General features: G+C 41.4%; 1 protein-coding gene across 1 annotated transcript in view; it reads right to left on the reverse strand.

Moving 5' to 3' along the window:
- Lrrc66 (leucine rich repeat containing 66) overlaps window positions 1–10,319 on the reverse strand; it is a 33,899-nt gene extending 23,580 nt beyond the window's left edge. Inside the window, 1 exon segment of the mRNA XM_057772874.1 lies at window positions 9,875–10,319. Within this exon segment, the coding sequence (XP_057628857.1) occupies window positions 9,875–10,319 (445 nt within the window).
- Between the last annotated feature and the right edge of the window lie 1,792 nt (window positions 10,320–12,111).

Below are 12,111 nucleotides of genomic sequence, written 5' to 3' on the forward strand. Positions count from 1 at the left end.
ATATGCAAAGCAACTTTTTCTGCACATTGTGAATTGGTAAGTATGTTGAGTGGTTCTTTAAAATTCATTAGTACCATGAGAATAGCATATAATTCTGACTTTTTGACAGAATAATAAGGGCTTTGATTCACTTTGAATTTTCTGATTTGCAACCTGCCTTTCCCGATTTATTTGCATCAGTATAGAACATAGGGGCTCTAGTTATTGATATGTCCTATACAATGTGACAAAGAATCCAGTAAGTTCTCTTTGTAAGTTGAATTCTCTTCTTTTGGGATTTTTTTTGTTAATCTCTCACAAAAGAATTGCTACAAGCTTTTTGCCAGTGTTCACTTTCTGTCCATAACTTGTCAATTTCATCCTTATTAAAATGCACTATAATTTCTGCTGGGTCTATTCCTGCTAGTTGATGAAGTCTCAATTTTCCTCTTAGAATTAACTCAGAGATCTTTTCCACATAAGTTTTTAATTTTTTACTCGGTTTATGTGCTAAAATATCCATTCTAAAATAATATCTTCCTTCTGCATTAAAATTTCTGTAAGGGAGGGGCTGGAGAGATGGCTCAGCGGTTAAGAACATGGACTGTTCTTCCGGAGGTCCTGAGTTCAATTCCCAGCAACCACATGGTGGCTCACAACCATCTGTAATAAGATCTGGTGCCCTCTTCTGGGGTGCAGGTATGCACACAGGCAGAACACTGTATACATAATAAATAAATAAATAAATAAATAAATAAATAAATCTTAAAAAAAAATTTCGGTAAGGGAATGTTTGGAGGGTAATATGCCCAGAACTCGGTTAAGATTTGGATCCACATGATCAACGTGTGCCTTCTGTAATTTGTCGTCTATCAAAGTCAATTCTCTTTCAGCTTCAGCTTCTCCTTCTCTTGATAATTTCCTGGGACTATTTAAGTCCTTGTCACCATCTAGGGTTTTGTTTAAATTAATCAGGTTAATTAATTTGTAAAAATTAATGAGGTTTTATCCTAATAGTTAATCATAGATTCAAAATGTCTCCTAGAAAACTTTGAAAGTCATTAAGCATCTGCAATCGATCTATCCTAATCTACACTTTTTTTTTTCCAAGATAGGATTTCTCTGTAGCTTTGGAACCTGTCCTGGAACCAGCTCTTGTAGACCAAACTGGCCTTGAACTCACAGAGATCCACCTGCCTCTACCTTCTGAGTGCTGGGATTAAAGGCGTGTACCACCACTACCTGGCTCAAATTTGCACTTTTTGAAGTTTAAGTTTTTTGTAAATGTATCCTATAGCCTAAATAATTAATAGAACTTCCTCTGTGTATTTTTTCAGGAGCAATTTGTAATACCAAACAAGGTAAAATTTTCTTTACTTCTTCAAGCATTCTTTCTAAAGTATCTACATTTGAATCAGCTATAAAATTGTGTCTTCCATGTAATGATAAACTATAGATTGAAGAAATTGTTTACGTATCATTTCCAACAGCTGCCATACAAAATATTGACACAGAGTGGGGCTATTTAACATCTCCCTGTGGGAGAATCTTTCATTGATATCTCTTAACAGGGTGAGAATTATTATAAGTAGGTACTGTGAAGGCAAGTAGGTACTGTGAAGGCAAGTTGCTCTCTGTCTTTTTCTTATAAAGGTATAGGAGATAAACAGTCTTTTAAATCAATAGTGATAAAAGGCCATGTTATAGACAATAGAGAAGGCAAAGGAATTCCAGACTATAGAGAGCCCATTGACTGAATCATCTTACTAACAGTTCTTAAATCTGTTACCACTCTCCATTTTCCAGATTTTTTTAAAATAACAAATAGAGAATTCCAAAGGCTAGTTGATTCTTCAATATGCAGAGCATTTAGTTGCTCCTGCACTAACATAAATCCAGGGCATAGTCATCATATAAAGCTTGCCTTTCTATATAGTAGCATAATCTCCTTCTCCAAGAAGTCATTCTTGGGAGATTTCCATACCTCTCGCTTTACTCTATTGTTCAACTGTCTTAACCTCTTCTCTGAACCAGGCGCTCTATTGTAATTGTGGACCACATTCTAAAACAGCTTTAACCATATCTATCCAGTCTTTAGGTATAATCTTATCACAAACTGACACAAGTTTAACATTTGCTTCATAAAAAGTGTATGCATGCCATATGAGACTACCGCTTCCTTGAATCTCTTTAAATCTAGTATTGGCACAGGAGCCCAATTATTTCTTACAAACCCTCTATCATTTGGCAATTCCTGTAAGGTTACTGGATGTACTAAGGTTGGTTGTTTGAAAACCTTAGGCTATTCCTCTCTATAATGTAACGCTGAAATTGGTTCTCCATTAAATTCCTCTGTCTAGATCTGAATATCTCTATAATCTGTTTTATTAAGTTTTTCTAAGGCCTGTGTTTGACAGTCAAACCAAATAACTTTTTAAGAGATAAACCAAGAATTATCAAATAAAAAAAACCCAGCAAGGATTATTAAAATGATAATTAACAGAAGGTCAATCCTGGTTAAGTTGATCATCCCTTCATTTAGTTGTTGCATTTTTGGAATCATGCATTACGTAATCATATAGAGACCTAACTTTCTCTATCGCAATTGTGTTTACCATTTTTTTAATGTGGTAAAAAGCTCTCCCTTTTAAGGAACTCTTCCCTTTAAGAATTCCCAATTTTTTCACCAAATCAGCCACCAATAACGATGAAGATGTGAGGCTTATTGCTGCCGTGTAGAACAATGACTGGAGTTCAAGGCAGCTACCTAGTTTGGCAGCAGCCTGAGGACGGAGTTCAGGAAAAGTCTACCAGGTAGGGCGGTGACTCTGCCACATATAGCTTTGGCTTTTGCCAGTGTGCATAAAGCCACAGGCAGATGGGTTTTTTTTTGTTGGTTTTTTTTTTCCCATGAATTTGTACCATAGATGTTGGGTGCCAGATGTAGCATGAATAATAAAAACCCAGAGACAGATATTGGGGTTCAAGCTGAAGATCAGAAAAGCAGAGAGCTCTTACCTCTCTGAAATCTTCAGACTGAAAAGAGAGTGAGTTCCTGTCTCATCCCACCTTATATTCCTCCAGTGTTGGGATTAAAGGCATGCACCACCCCTGGTCTCTATGGCTAACTAGTGTGTACTCTGATCTTCAGGAAAACTTTATTTATTAAACCACAAATAAAATATCACTATATATAAGCCTGAACACAAGTCAGCAACTCCATGAGTCCTACATCCAGATTTCTACCCTGACTTCCTACCCAGACTTCCTTCAATAATGAATATGACTTGAAAGTTTAAGCCAAATAAACCTTTTCTTCCCCTGGTTGCTTTTGGTCCGGGTATTTTACCAAAGCAGCAGTAGGAAACTAGAACAATACTCAGTGCCAAACTTGGGCCTTCATGTGCACACATACACATATATGCATGTACATTCACACACGTGTGTTCACACATAATACAAGCGTGCATTCACATACTCGTGCATATCATATGTACACACAAAAACATATTAATGGAAAGTGATAGAGGAAAGCACCTGAAGAGTCAACAAATACACACACGTGCGCACGCGCACACACACACACACACTTTGCCTTTCTTTTGATTAGTGTTTATCTAGTGGTTTATCTTTTTCCATCCACCTTCATTGCAGCACATCCAGCCTCTCCCCCATTCTAGCCTATCTGACAACAGGTGAATGATGAGCTTATACTCAGCAGTGAAAAATAACAAAAATTTAATATATATGATGATGCGAGTAAACATCCAAATAATTACACTGAAATAGAGATGCTGAAATAAAGCAAAAAGTGCAAGCAGATACTTCCTGATAAACAAGGATCTTATATTTTAATAAATCCATCACAGGCTGAAAATATCACATCAAAATGCCTTTAATATAACTAACCCACCAAATAGCCTAGCCTAACAATGTAGTACACAGACTCACTGACTGTCTACCTACACGGTCCAGAGGCTGACTGGGAGCCATGACTCTGCCACCACCTAGTACCATACAGAACACCACAGTATGTAGCAAAGGCCCCAGGGAACAAAAACAGAATGCAAAGGACAGTTTCTACTGAATGTGTATTGTTTTGTCACTGCTATAAAACCAAAGGGTCATTAAGTTTGAATCATCATAAGTCAAGGTCTGTCTGTATTGTATGGTTCAGTTCATATAAATGTACAGGAAGTTCAGGCGAGCTTACAACGCCAGGAGAGAAACCAGTGTTTCCCTGGGTTGAGGAGATGATGAGATGAACGGAAAAGACAGGTTGTTCTGGAGAAACTTCCACAGTGATCGCTAGGTCATATCTGGATGGTGGGGATGGTTTTCTTATAGGTCAGAGTGGCTCAGAATCAGGGCACAGAACCAAGATTGCCTAGACCAAGGAAGGCTAGGGGCCTCGAACACTATAAAAAAGGACACAAAACTGTGAACAGAGCAACTGCACAGATGACAAATACTCTGAACATTTGAAGACACTCAGAATAGCTTTTGGTTTTTGAAATGAGCATTTGCCCTTAGACAGCCTGAACTGCTGTCTTTTTCTCTGTCCAATATTTCTGTACAAGATTTTTTTGTTTGTTTTTTGAGACAGGGTTTCTAGTACAGCCCTGGCTGTCCTTGAGCTCATTCTGTAGACCAGGCTGGTCTCGAACTCACAGAGATCTGCCTGCCTCTGCCTCCTGAGTGCTGGGATTAAAGGCATGCACCATCACCATTCAGCCAGAAAATAGTTTTTAATATTCTAATTTACCTGAAATCAAAGAAGTGACAAGGACAGAAGAAAACTGTGGTGGGCCCCACAGTTAGAGTTGCAGGGCCATCCAACAGCACCAAAGGTGGCTAACTGGGCTAAGATATCATGTACGACATCACTCTGTGTTCTAGGCTCCAGATAATGTCTGTGTGTATACTTATTTGCTGATCCTGTATATTCATTATTCCCAGAGATATGACTTTTCATGTTAAGCGAGTTATTGAAGGTGAGTTATTAAGGAAACAGAGTATCAAGATGTTTTATTCAGCTTCCCTCATAAGTCAATCCCAGAATACCCCAAAAGGGTAAATTTCTTCTGGATATGGGACTGAGTGTCATGAACTTCTTCTAATTTTAGAGGATTAAGATTTTGTTTTATTAAGGTACTGGTGTGGTCCTTACAAATGACCTTGACCATTTAAGGTCTCCCAAGATGGAGTGAGGTCATTCGAGTAACTCATTTACATATCCAGGCTGTACAGCTAAATGGGGAGAAATGTGTTTCTTATTTGAGCCACTGATGATCGAGTGAGCAGAAGCTGTGACGTATTGGGAGCCACTGGAACATCTCATGGCAGTTAGATTCCATGTTTCAAGCAATTCAGGGCTGAGAGGAAAAGTCAGAAGTGACTTTGTGGGAATGGAATTAGCTTTGGAACTTTATTCTGACGATGGCATGGGCTATGAGGGGGTGGAATCTAATCACCCAGTACTTAAGAGGCCAGAAACAGTCTTATTATTTCCTGGAAATCATATTAGAGTCCCTAAGTAAAAAGGGCAGGAGAGGGTGTCTAGCCACCATCTTAGTAAGCACTGTCTTTGAACTATGAACTTCTGCATGCCTTCTCACGGGTGGTCATCAGAGACCAAGGTGTGCACGTCACTCAAAGTCCTGCTCTCTTGGCTTAATGTCGTCCGCACATTTTGTTTCTTTAGAAATTGAGTTGATTTTGAGAACAATGGTTATTTGTATTTCTATAATCCAATAGCAATCCCTGTGGGTAAAAGAACACAAAAAGCTCTTGTTTTATAAGACATGGGATTTTCTGTCTTTCTTAATTCTTCTCATTTCAAATATCAGCTATTCTTCCACCTCATCTCTAATGAAGGCAGCTCTCTAGTTTCTGAAACTTGGTGGGTTAGCATGAGGTGTTTGTCCCAGGACATTCCCAGCTACTGAAAAACTCCTGCTTGATGAAGGTCTTAGAGGCTGACTCCATTGCTTTAAACTCCTAAAATACTGGTTGCTATGGCCGGGGCACATGTCCCCAGGATGGCATGCACTACAGGCTTAGTCCCTAGCTTACAGCTACTGAAAGGAAGTAAACCCTTCAAGAGGTGGTGCCTACCAGAAGGTCTGCGGCCACTGGGGACATGCCCCTGGTGGGAACTGTTGTACTTTGGGTTCTTGCTCTCTCTCTCACTGTCTGTTACCTTGAAGTCAGACACTTCTACCGTGTGTTCCTGCCATGATGTACAGCTCAAAAGAGGCCCAAAGCAACAGAATCAGCTGACATGGACTGGAACCTTCAGGACTGTGAATTAAAGCAAAACTTTCCCTTTTAAGTTGTTTATCTCAGGCATTATGTTACAGTAACAAAAAGACCCAATATACTGATTTAAGTTATTACCATTCCAAAGTTATGGGCGGAAGGTGGAACTATCATTAAGGTTGCATTCCGTCTGGCTTCTCTCTTGTTTTGCCCAGCACTGGAGCAGGGTGTTTCCTCCACACGAAGCTTGTTGCTGACGTCACAGCTGACTCAGCACAGGAGCACGCCTGACAGTGGATTAGTCAGTGTGGTGTCATTATAAAAATGGGACACTTTTCTGAGCATACTATAAATAGTCACTGTTTAAAGACACAAGTCATAGGCTATGAAGCTTTGTGTGCTGCATGGTCAGTGGCTTGAGAGTTGCTTTCTGGGGTGTTTCTAATTTATTCTCATTTTTGGATGAGTAGAGTGCATCTAAACAGACACACACGGCCCTGCTGTGGATTGTAGTGGGTTATCAGTCCCCTCCATGGCAATGACTATTTAACGTTTTCAAAAGCAACTTGAGATGTAGAGAGAAGTGAATTAATTCTTTGTTTCTAAGTATACTGTTGTTCTCAATTTGTGCCAAGAGAGCAATAAAAACTAATGTTTGCAAGTCTCTCTCAGGTTTCCAAACAACCTTTTCCATCTTTTAACTGCTGCCCTGCACTGCGCGTGGCTTCCTGCATTATAGCGACAGGAGGGACCCTTTCCACTGAATCTTCACAATTCAGATAAAGCTTGTGGAGCCTTTGATTTATGATGGGTTGAGTTATGATTATTATTATTATTTTTTTACTTCACAGTGGTCTGAAATTGTGCTCACACAACCACTGCTTCACACCTTCAGTACCGTCTTCTATGTGACGTGGGATACCCAACATTTTATCAGAAAATGAACTTGGCATCGCAAGGCTTTCTTCTAGCTGTTAAGTGTTCTGAGACTGTCTAAGAGAGGGCATGCTCAGCTCTGATGCCGAGGAGGTCAGGGGCTGGTAGGTTTGTTTCTTTTCTCTTGCTGGGATGAAATATCTTGGCAAAACCAACTTAAGGAAGAAAGGGTTTGGGCTCACAGTTCCAGAGGGCTAGAGTCCATTGTGGCTGGGAAGGCATGGTGTAGGAGCAGGTGGCTGGCTGATTGTGTTTCCTCCAAACTTAGAAACACAAGGAGAACAGCAAAGGGGCCAAAGCCCTGCCCCAGTAATGTACTTCCTCCAGCAAGACTGTTTTTTCCTTCTAAAAGTTCCATAACTGATATGGGATTCTCCTCTATAGGCTGTGAATACCATTGGTGAATAAAGACATTGCCTTGGCCTGTTGATAGGGCAGAACTTATGTAGGTGGGGAAAACTAAACTGAATGCTGGGAGAAAGGAGGCAGAGTCAGAGAGAAGCCATGTAGTCCCGTCGGACACAGACGCCGGAACTTTACCCGGTAAGCCACACCTTTGTGGCGATACACAGATTACTAGAAATGGGTAAATTAAGATATAAGAGTTTGCCAATAAGAAGCTAGAGCTAATGGGCCAAGCAATGATTTAAATAATATAGTTTCTGTGTGATTATTTCAGGTCTGAGCTGCCAGGCGGCTGGGAAACAAACAAGCGGCCTTATTACAACACATAACCTCCCCAAGGGGTGTCATCAACTGAGGACCTAGTGTTCAGGCACGTGAGCTTTTGGGGGAATTATTTGATATTCAAACTCCAGCAGGTATATTTAAATGCACCTCTGATTTACAGTGTTTGTGACCTGAGTTGGGTTTGTGGTGATTATAGGCCAGGGAGCACCTGCTTTATCTAGACAGACTTGAGCAGCAGAGTCAAGAGGCCAGAAGTAGAGTGATGCCTAAGCAGCTCATCTCACTGGCTCCTCCCCTCCAAGATGGGATCCTAGGTTGTGTCCTTAGCCACAGTCAGCCTCGCAGAATGACAAGGGGTGTTAGAGGGGGTCTGACCTAGACAAACTTCAGGAGTATGTTGGCTACAGGAAGTGAGTTCAAATCACAAAAGGTCTGGGTAAAATGGCTGCGCTATATCCAATCAGATCCACACATTCCATGGACTTTCCATGTGTGCATCCTTCTTCTCTTGACAGCACCATTGGCTAGAGTTCTAACAGAATTCCAGACGCAAGAGTGACTCATTTAGTTTTCCTGCTGTTTTCTCTATGCGTTTACCATCCCCCCCTTACAGTCTGGAAGGCAGAAGTTTAACCTCACAGAGGAAAAAGCCCAGGTCTATACTGGGCCTTTGACCTTGAAGTGAAATTGGCTGGTACCAGCCATAACTGCAAGCCCTCTGGAGAACACATCTGTCCTCAGGAGGGAGGGTCACATTTCAATTCATTCTAGGACAGTGGTCTCCATTGCTAGTCCTGTGGCTCCCTGTAGTCTCCATTCTCAAAGCAAAGCAGGCTCTGTGCTACTGTGCCCAGCAGAGTTTGGGAGTCCTGAATCTCAGAGGAGCGAATCCCTAGGCCTTTCTCAAAGGGAGTTGAAGAAGCAGAAAGGGGAAGGGATTTCCACCAATCTGAGATACTGAGAAAGGCTAGTCTCTGAGTAGCAGGGGGTCAGGGAGACAGATACACACACACACACACACACACACACACACACACACTAGCACACCCTGATGTCCAGGGTCAGGGACACACACACACACAGACGCAAGCATGCACGCACGCATGTGCACGCACATACACACACATACCCCGATGCCTTGATTGAACCTAAAATTCTACCCCAGCTGTGGGGCAAGACTTAGAAAGGGCAGAGGAGGGCCATCCCGAGATGTTGTATGTACCCCTGGGAACACCCTCCTTGGGACTCAGAATCAGAAATTTATTCCCCTGTTCCAGAAAACTGAAGATGCATCTCCAAGGCCCAACTTAAGCTTCAGCAAGGAATTCTGATTTTGGTGTCATAGTAGGAAGTTTTACATACAGACACAGAATATTGTGATATGGTATTCCTGGTCTACATGTGGAGGACAACTAAAAATGCAAAATGGATTCTAAGAAGAAAAAATTGTCAATGTGATAGCATGTTTAATTTGAATTATATATTAAAAATACCTTGTATCCACTATTTCTCAGGGCTTTCACATATTAGTAAATATATATAGCAAACAAGATAGATAGCTTAGCCAGGCATGGTGGCATTCATGTTTAATTCCAGCACTTGGAGGACAGAGGTAGGCTGATTTCTATTTGTTTGAGACCAGTCTGGTCTACATAGGAAATTCCAGGTCAGCCTGGGCTACACAGTGAGACCCTGCCTCAAAAACAAACAAACCTAAATACATTAGAGATTATTACGAGCACTTAGGGGAGTCCCAGGCTTTCTTGACAAAGTCATAAACCATTAACGGGAGCGGGACAAGTGGAAGATTAATCTGCACTAGCTGTAGATTCCACTCTGGCCGGCAGCGCCCCTAGGAAACGGCTTTATTGTATTTGCTCGGTCAGACCGCTTCGCTTTTTCAGCTGCTCCCTTGTAACTGAACGAAATACAGAACTCTTGTTGACATATAACACCAGCTCCCCCACATACTGTCTTTCTGTCTCATCCTTTCTTTAAATGTGCTCACCTTTAGGAGTGCCACTGAGTTGATTCCTTTGAAGTATCAGCACCTTTAGATGAGGCAGTCTGCTGTGGGCGCCGCTTCGCTGCGAGGGGAGAGTCAAGGGCAGATCCAGCCAGAGGGAGCGCATGGCGTTGTTGCTGAGGTTTAGTGTTTCCAAAGCATGCAAAGGAGCGAGCGGGCTGAGGGTCATTTCCGATATGCTACGGTTACTCAGGTCCAGATGTTTTATTTGCCATTCTTTTCTCGTGTGAGACTGGAAGAGGACTCGAAAAAAACGGGAGCTCATATCCACGGTCTCTGTCACCTGTGATGTGCGTCTTGTTGAAGACCAGTTTGCCAGAAGATGCCCATCCCACTGGTACCTGCTTTTTCTTGATGGGTTTGTCGCTGTTCCCCGAAAGCAAAGACCTATAACTACGATTGTAACTCTGAAGTAGAAGTCTTTCATAATGCCTGGGAAAGGTAAGAAAATTGATTCATTCAAAGTAACACGGAAAACCAAACAGCAAATAAAAAGCAGAAAACTTAATTTCTATCTTAAGACTTAAGAAGCATTCTTAATTATCAACAGAAGCGAATATTTGATTTCTTAGAAACTGGCCTCTGAAGGGTAGCTCTCCCCAAAGCTGTAACTATAAAATAAAGTGAGATGAATGTACATTTTATGGAAAGATCCCCCACTGGTATTCACAGAATAGACATTTACCAAAGCCTCACCTCTCCACTGCCTTCCCAGGATCCTCCCGCCTGTAGTCCACTTCCTAGTGAGCGAGTCCAACTTCTCTGCTCTGTTGCTTGTCACCAGCATGGGGCAAAGTCTCTTATGTTTATCTACAACATCGTCATGTGGTTTATGACATGAACGGCACACAGCTACACACAGAGCAAACCTCATAGGAACAGAAAGCACAACTCGCGGGACGGACGCTCGTGTCCTTCCTGACTAGGACCATAAGCTTTATCTTTACGGCTTTTACTACTTTTTACATCATTTTGAAATCCTCTTAAATATACACAAAATAAATAAAAATGGTAAGAAAACAATGTCCTCTCGCCCAAGCCAGGAAGATGTCATAAAATATTGGAATGTCAAGCCTTTTTCATGTCAGTCTTGAGGAACATCTATAGGTTTTGAAACAATTTTCACAGGCTGAATATATCTAGAAAAGCGACAGCAATGGGTGGGCAAATGGATTCTGGAGATTTGTTTTAAGCTAAACTCCTTGAAGACAAAACCAGAGTACAAATAACAACCCTTTCTCGGCAACATATCACCCATTCCTTTCTGGTCTCATCGGAGGTACTGGAATAGCATTGCTGAGCTTCCTGCCCCGGGCTCCCCCGGACCTCCAAACCCTGCCCCCCACACACACAAAGTAGATAACTCCAGAGGATTATCTTTTCAAAAATGCTATTTCCCTTGTGATTTTTTTTCTTCGAAATTTTGAAATGTTCCTTTAATTGCCTATAGTCAGAATCCCCAAGGTTGGCATTCAGAATTTCCCATAACCCAGCTAGCCTGCTGCCCTAAGTCTGACAGATTTGTGTGGGGTAACTTCAAGATGTGGCCCAGGCAGGGGATATGTGTGTCTGCCTCACACTCAATGACTTTCCCATCTGCCCCTAATTCATGATCAGTGCCAATGCCCTCTGTGGTCTGAATCTTTGCACTTTTAAGTCTCATCTTAATTCCTATGGTCCAAACCCCTTTTTATTGAGTTAGCCAATATTTTGTCTTTGCTTTCAGTGAATATTGAATGAACGCACTCAATACTATCCCATCGGACAGTATCAATGCCATCACACAGTGTTAGCGCTCTGCTTTGTGCCTTTCAAACGAAAAGCAAAAAGAGGGCAAGAATCTCCCCCATCCATGTTTCGCAGGTTTAGTGTTCTGGAGCCCGTCACTGGGCTGCACTCTTTGCATGAATGAGTGCACAGAATGAAGGGCATTTTTCGCTGTAACTTCTAAACGTCTATTTCATAGGAGGTCAATTCTCCCATATCTCAGAGGGCATCTAAATTTAGGCACAAAAACTGCAAAGGTGCCCTACCTAGAGTAAGGAGTAATTTATAATATACCCCTTATGCAATACCAAAAACCAAGCTCACTTTTCTAGTCATAGTGATATATGTTTCAACACTAAAGCTGTCATCATTATGCACACAATTGGGTGCTAACCTAAAGTAATATTAGCAAAAAAATTTATCATAAATATGCACATTCCTTTGTAATAGCA

This window comes from Chionomys nivalis, chromosome 6, assembly GCF_950005125.1.
Source record: "Chionomys nivalis chromosome 6, mChiNiv1.1, whole genome shotgun sequence".
In the NCBI taxonomy this organism is placed as follows: Eukaryota; Metazoa; Chordata; class Mammalia; order Rodentia; family Cricetidae; genus Chionomys; species Chionomys nivalis.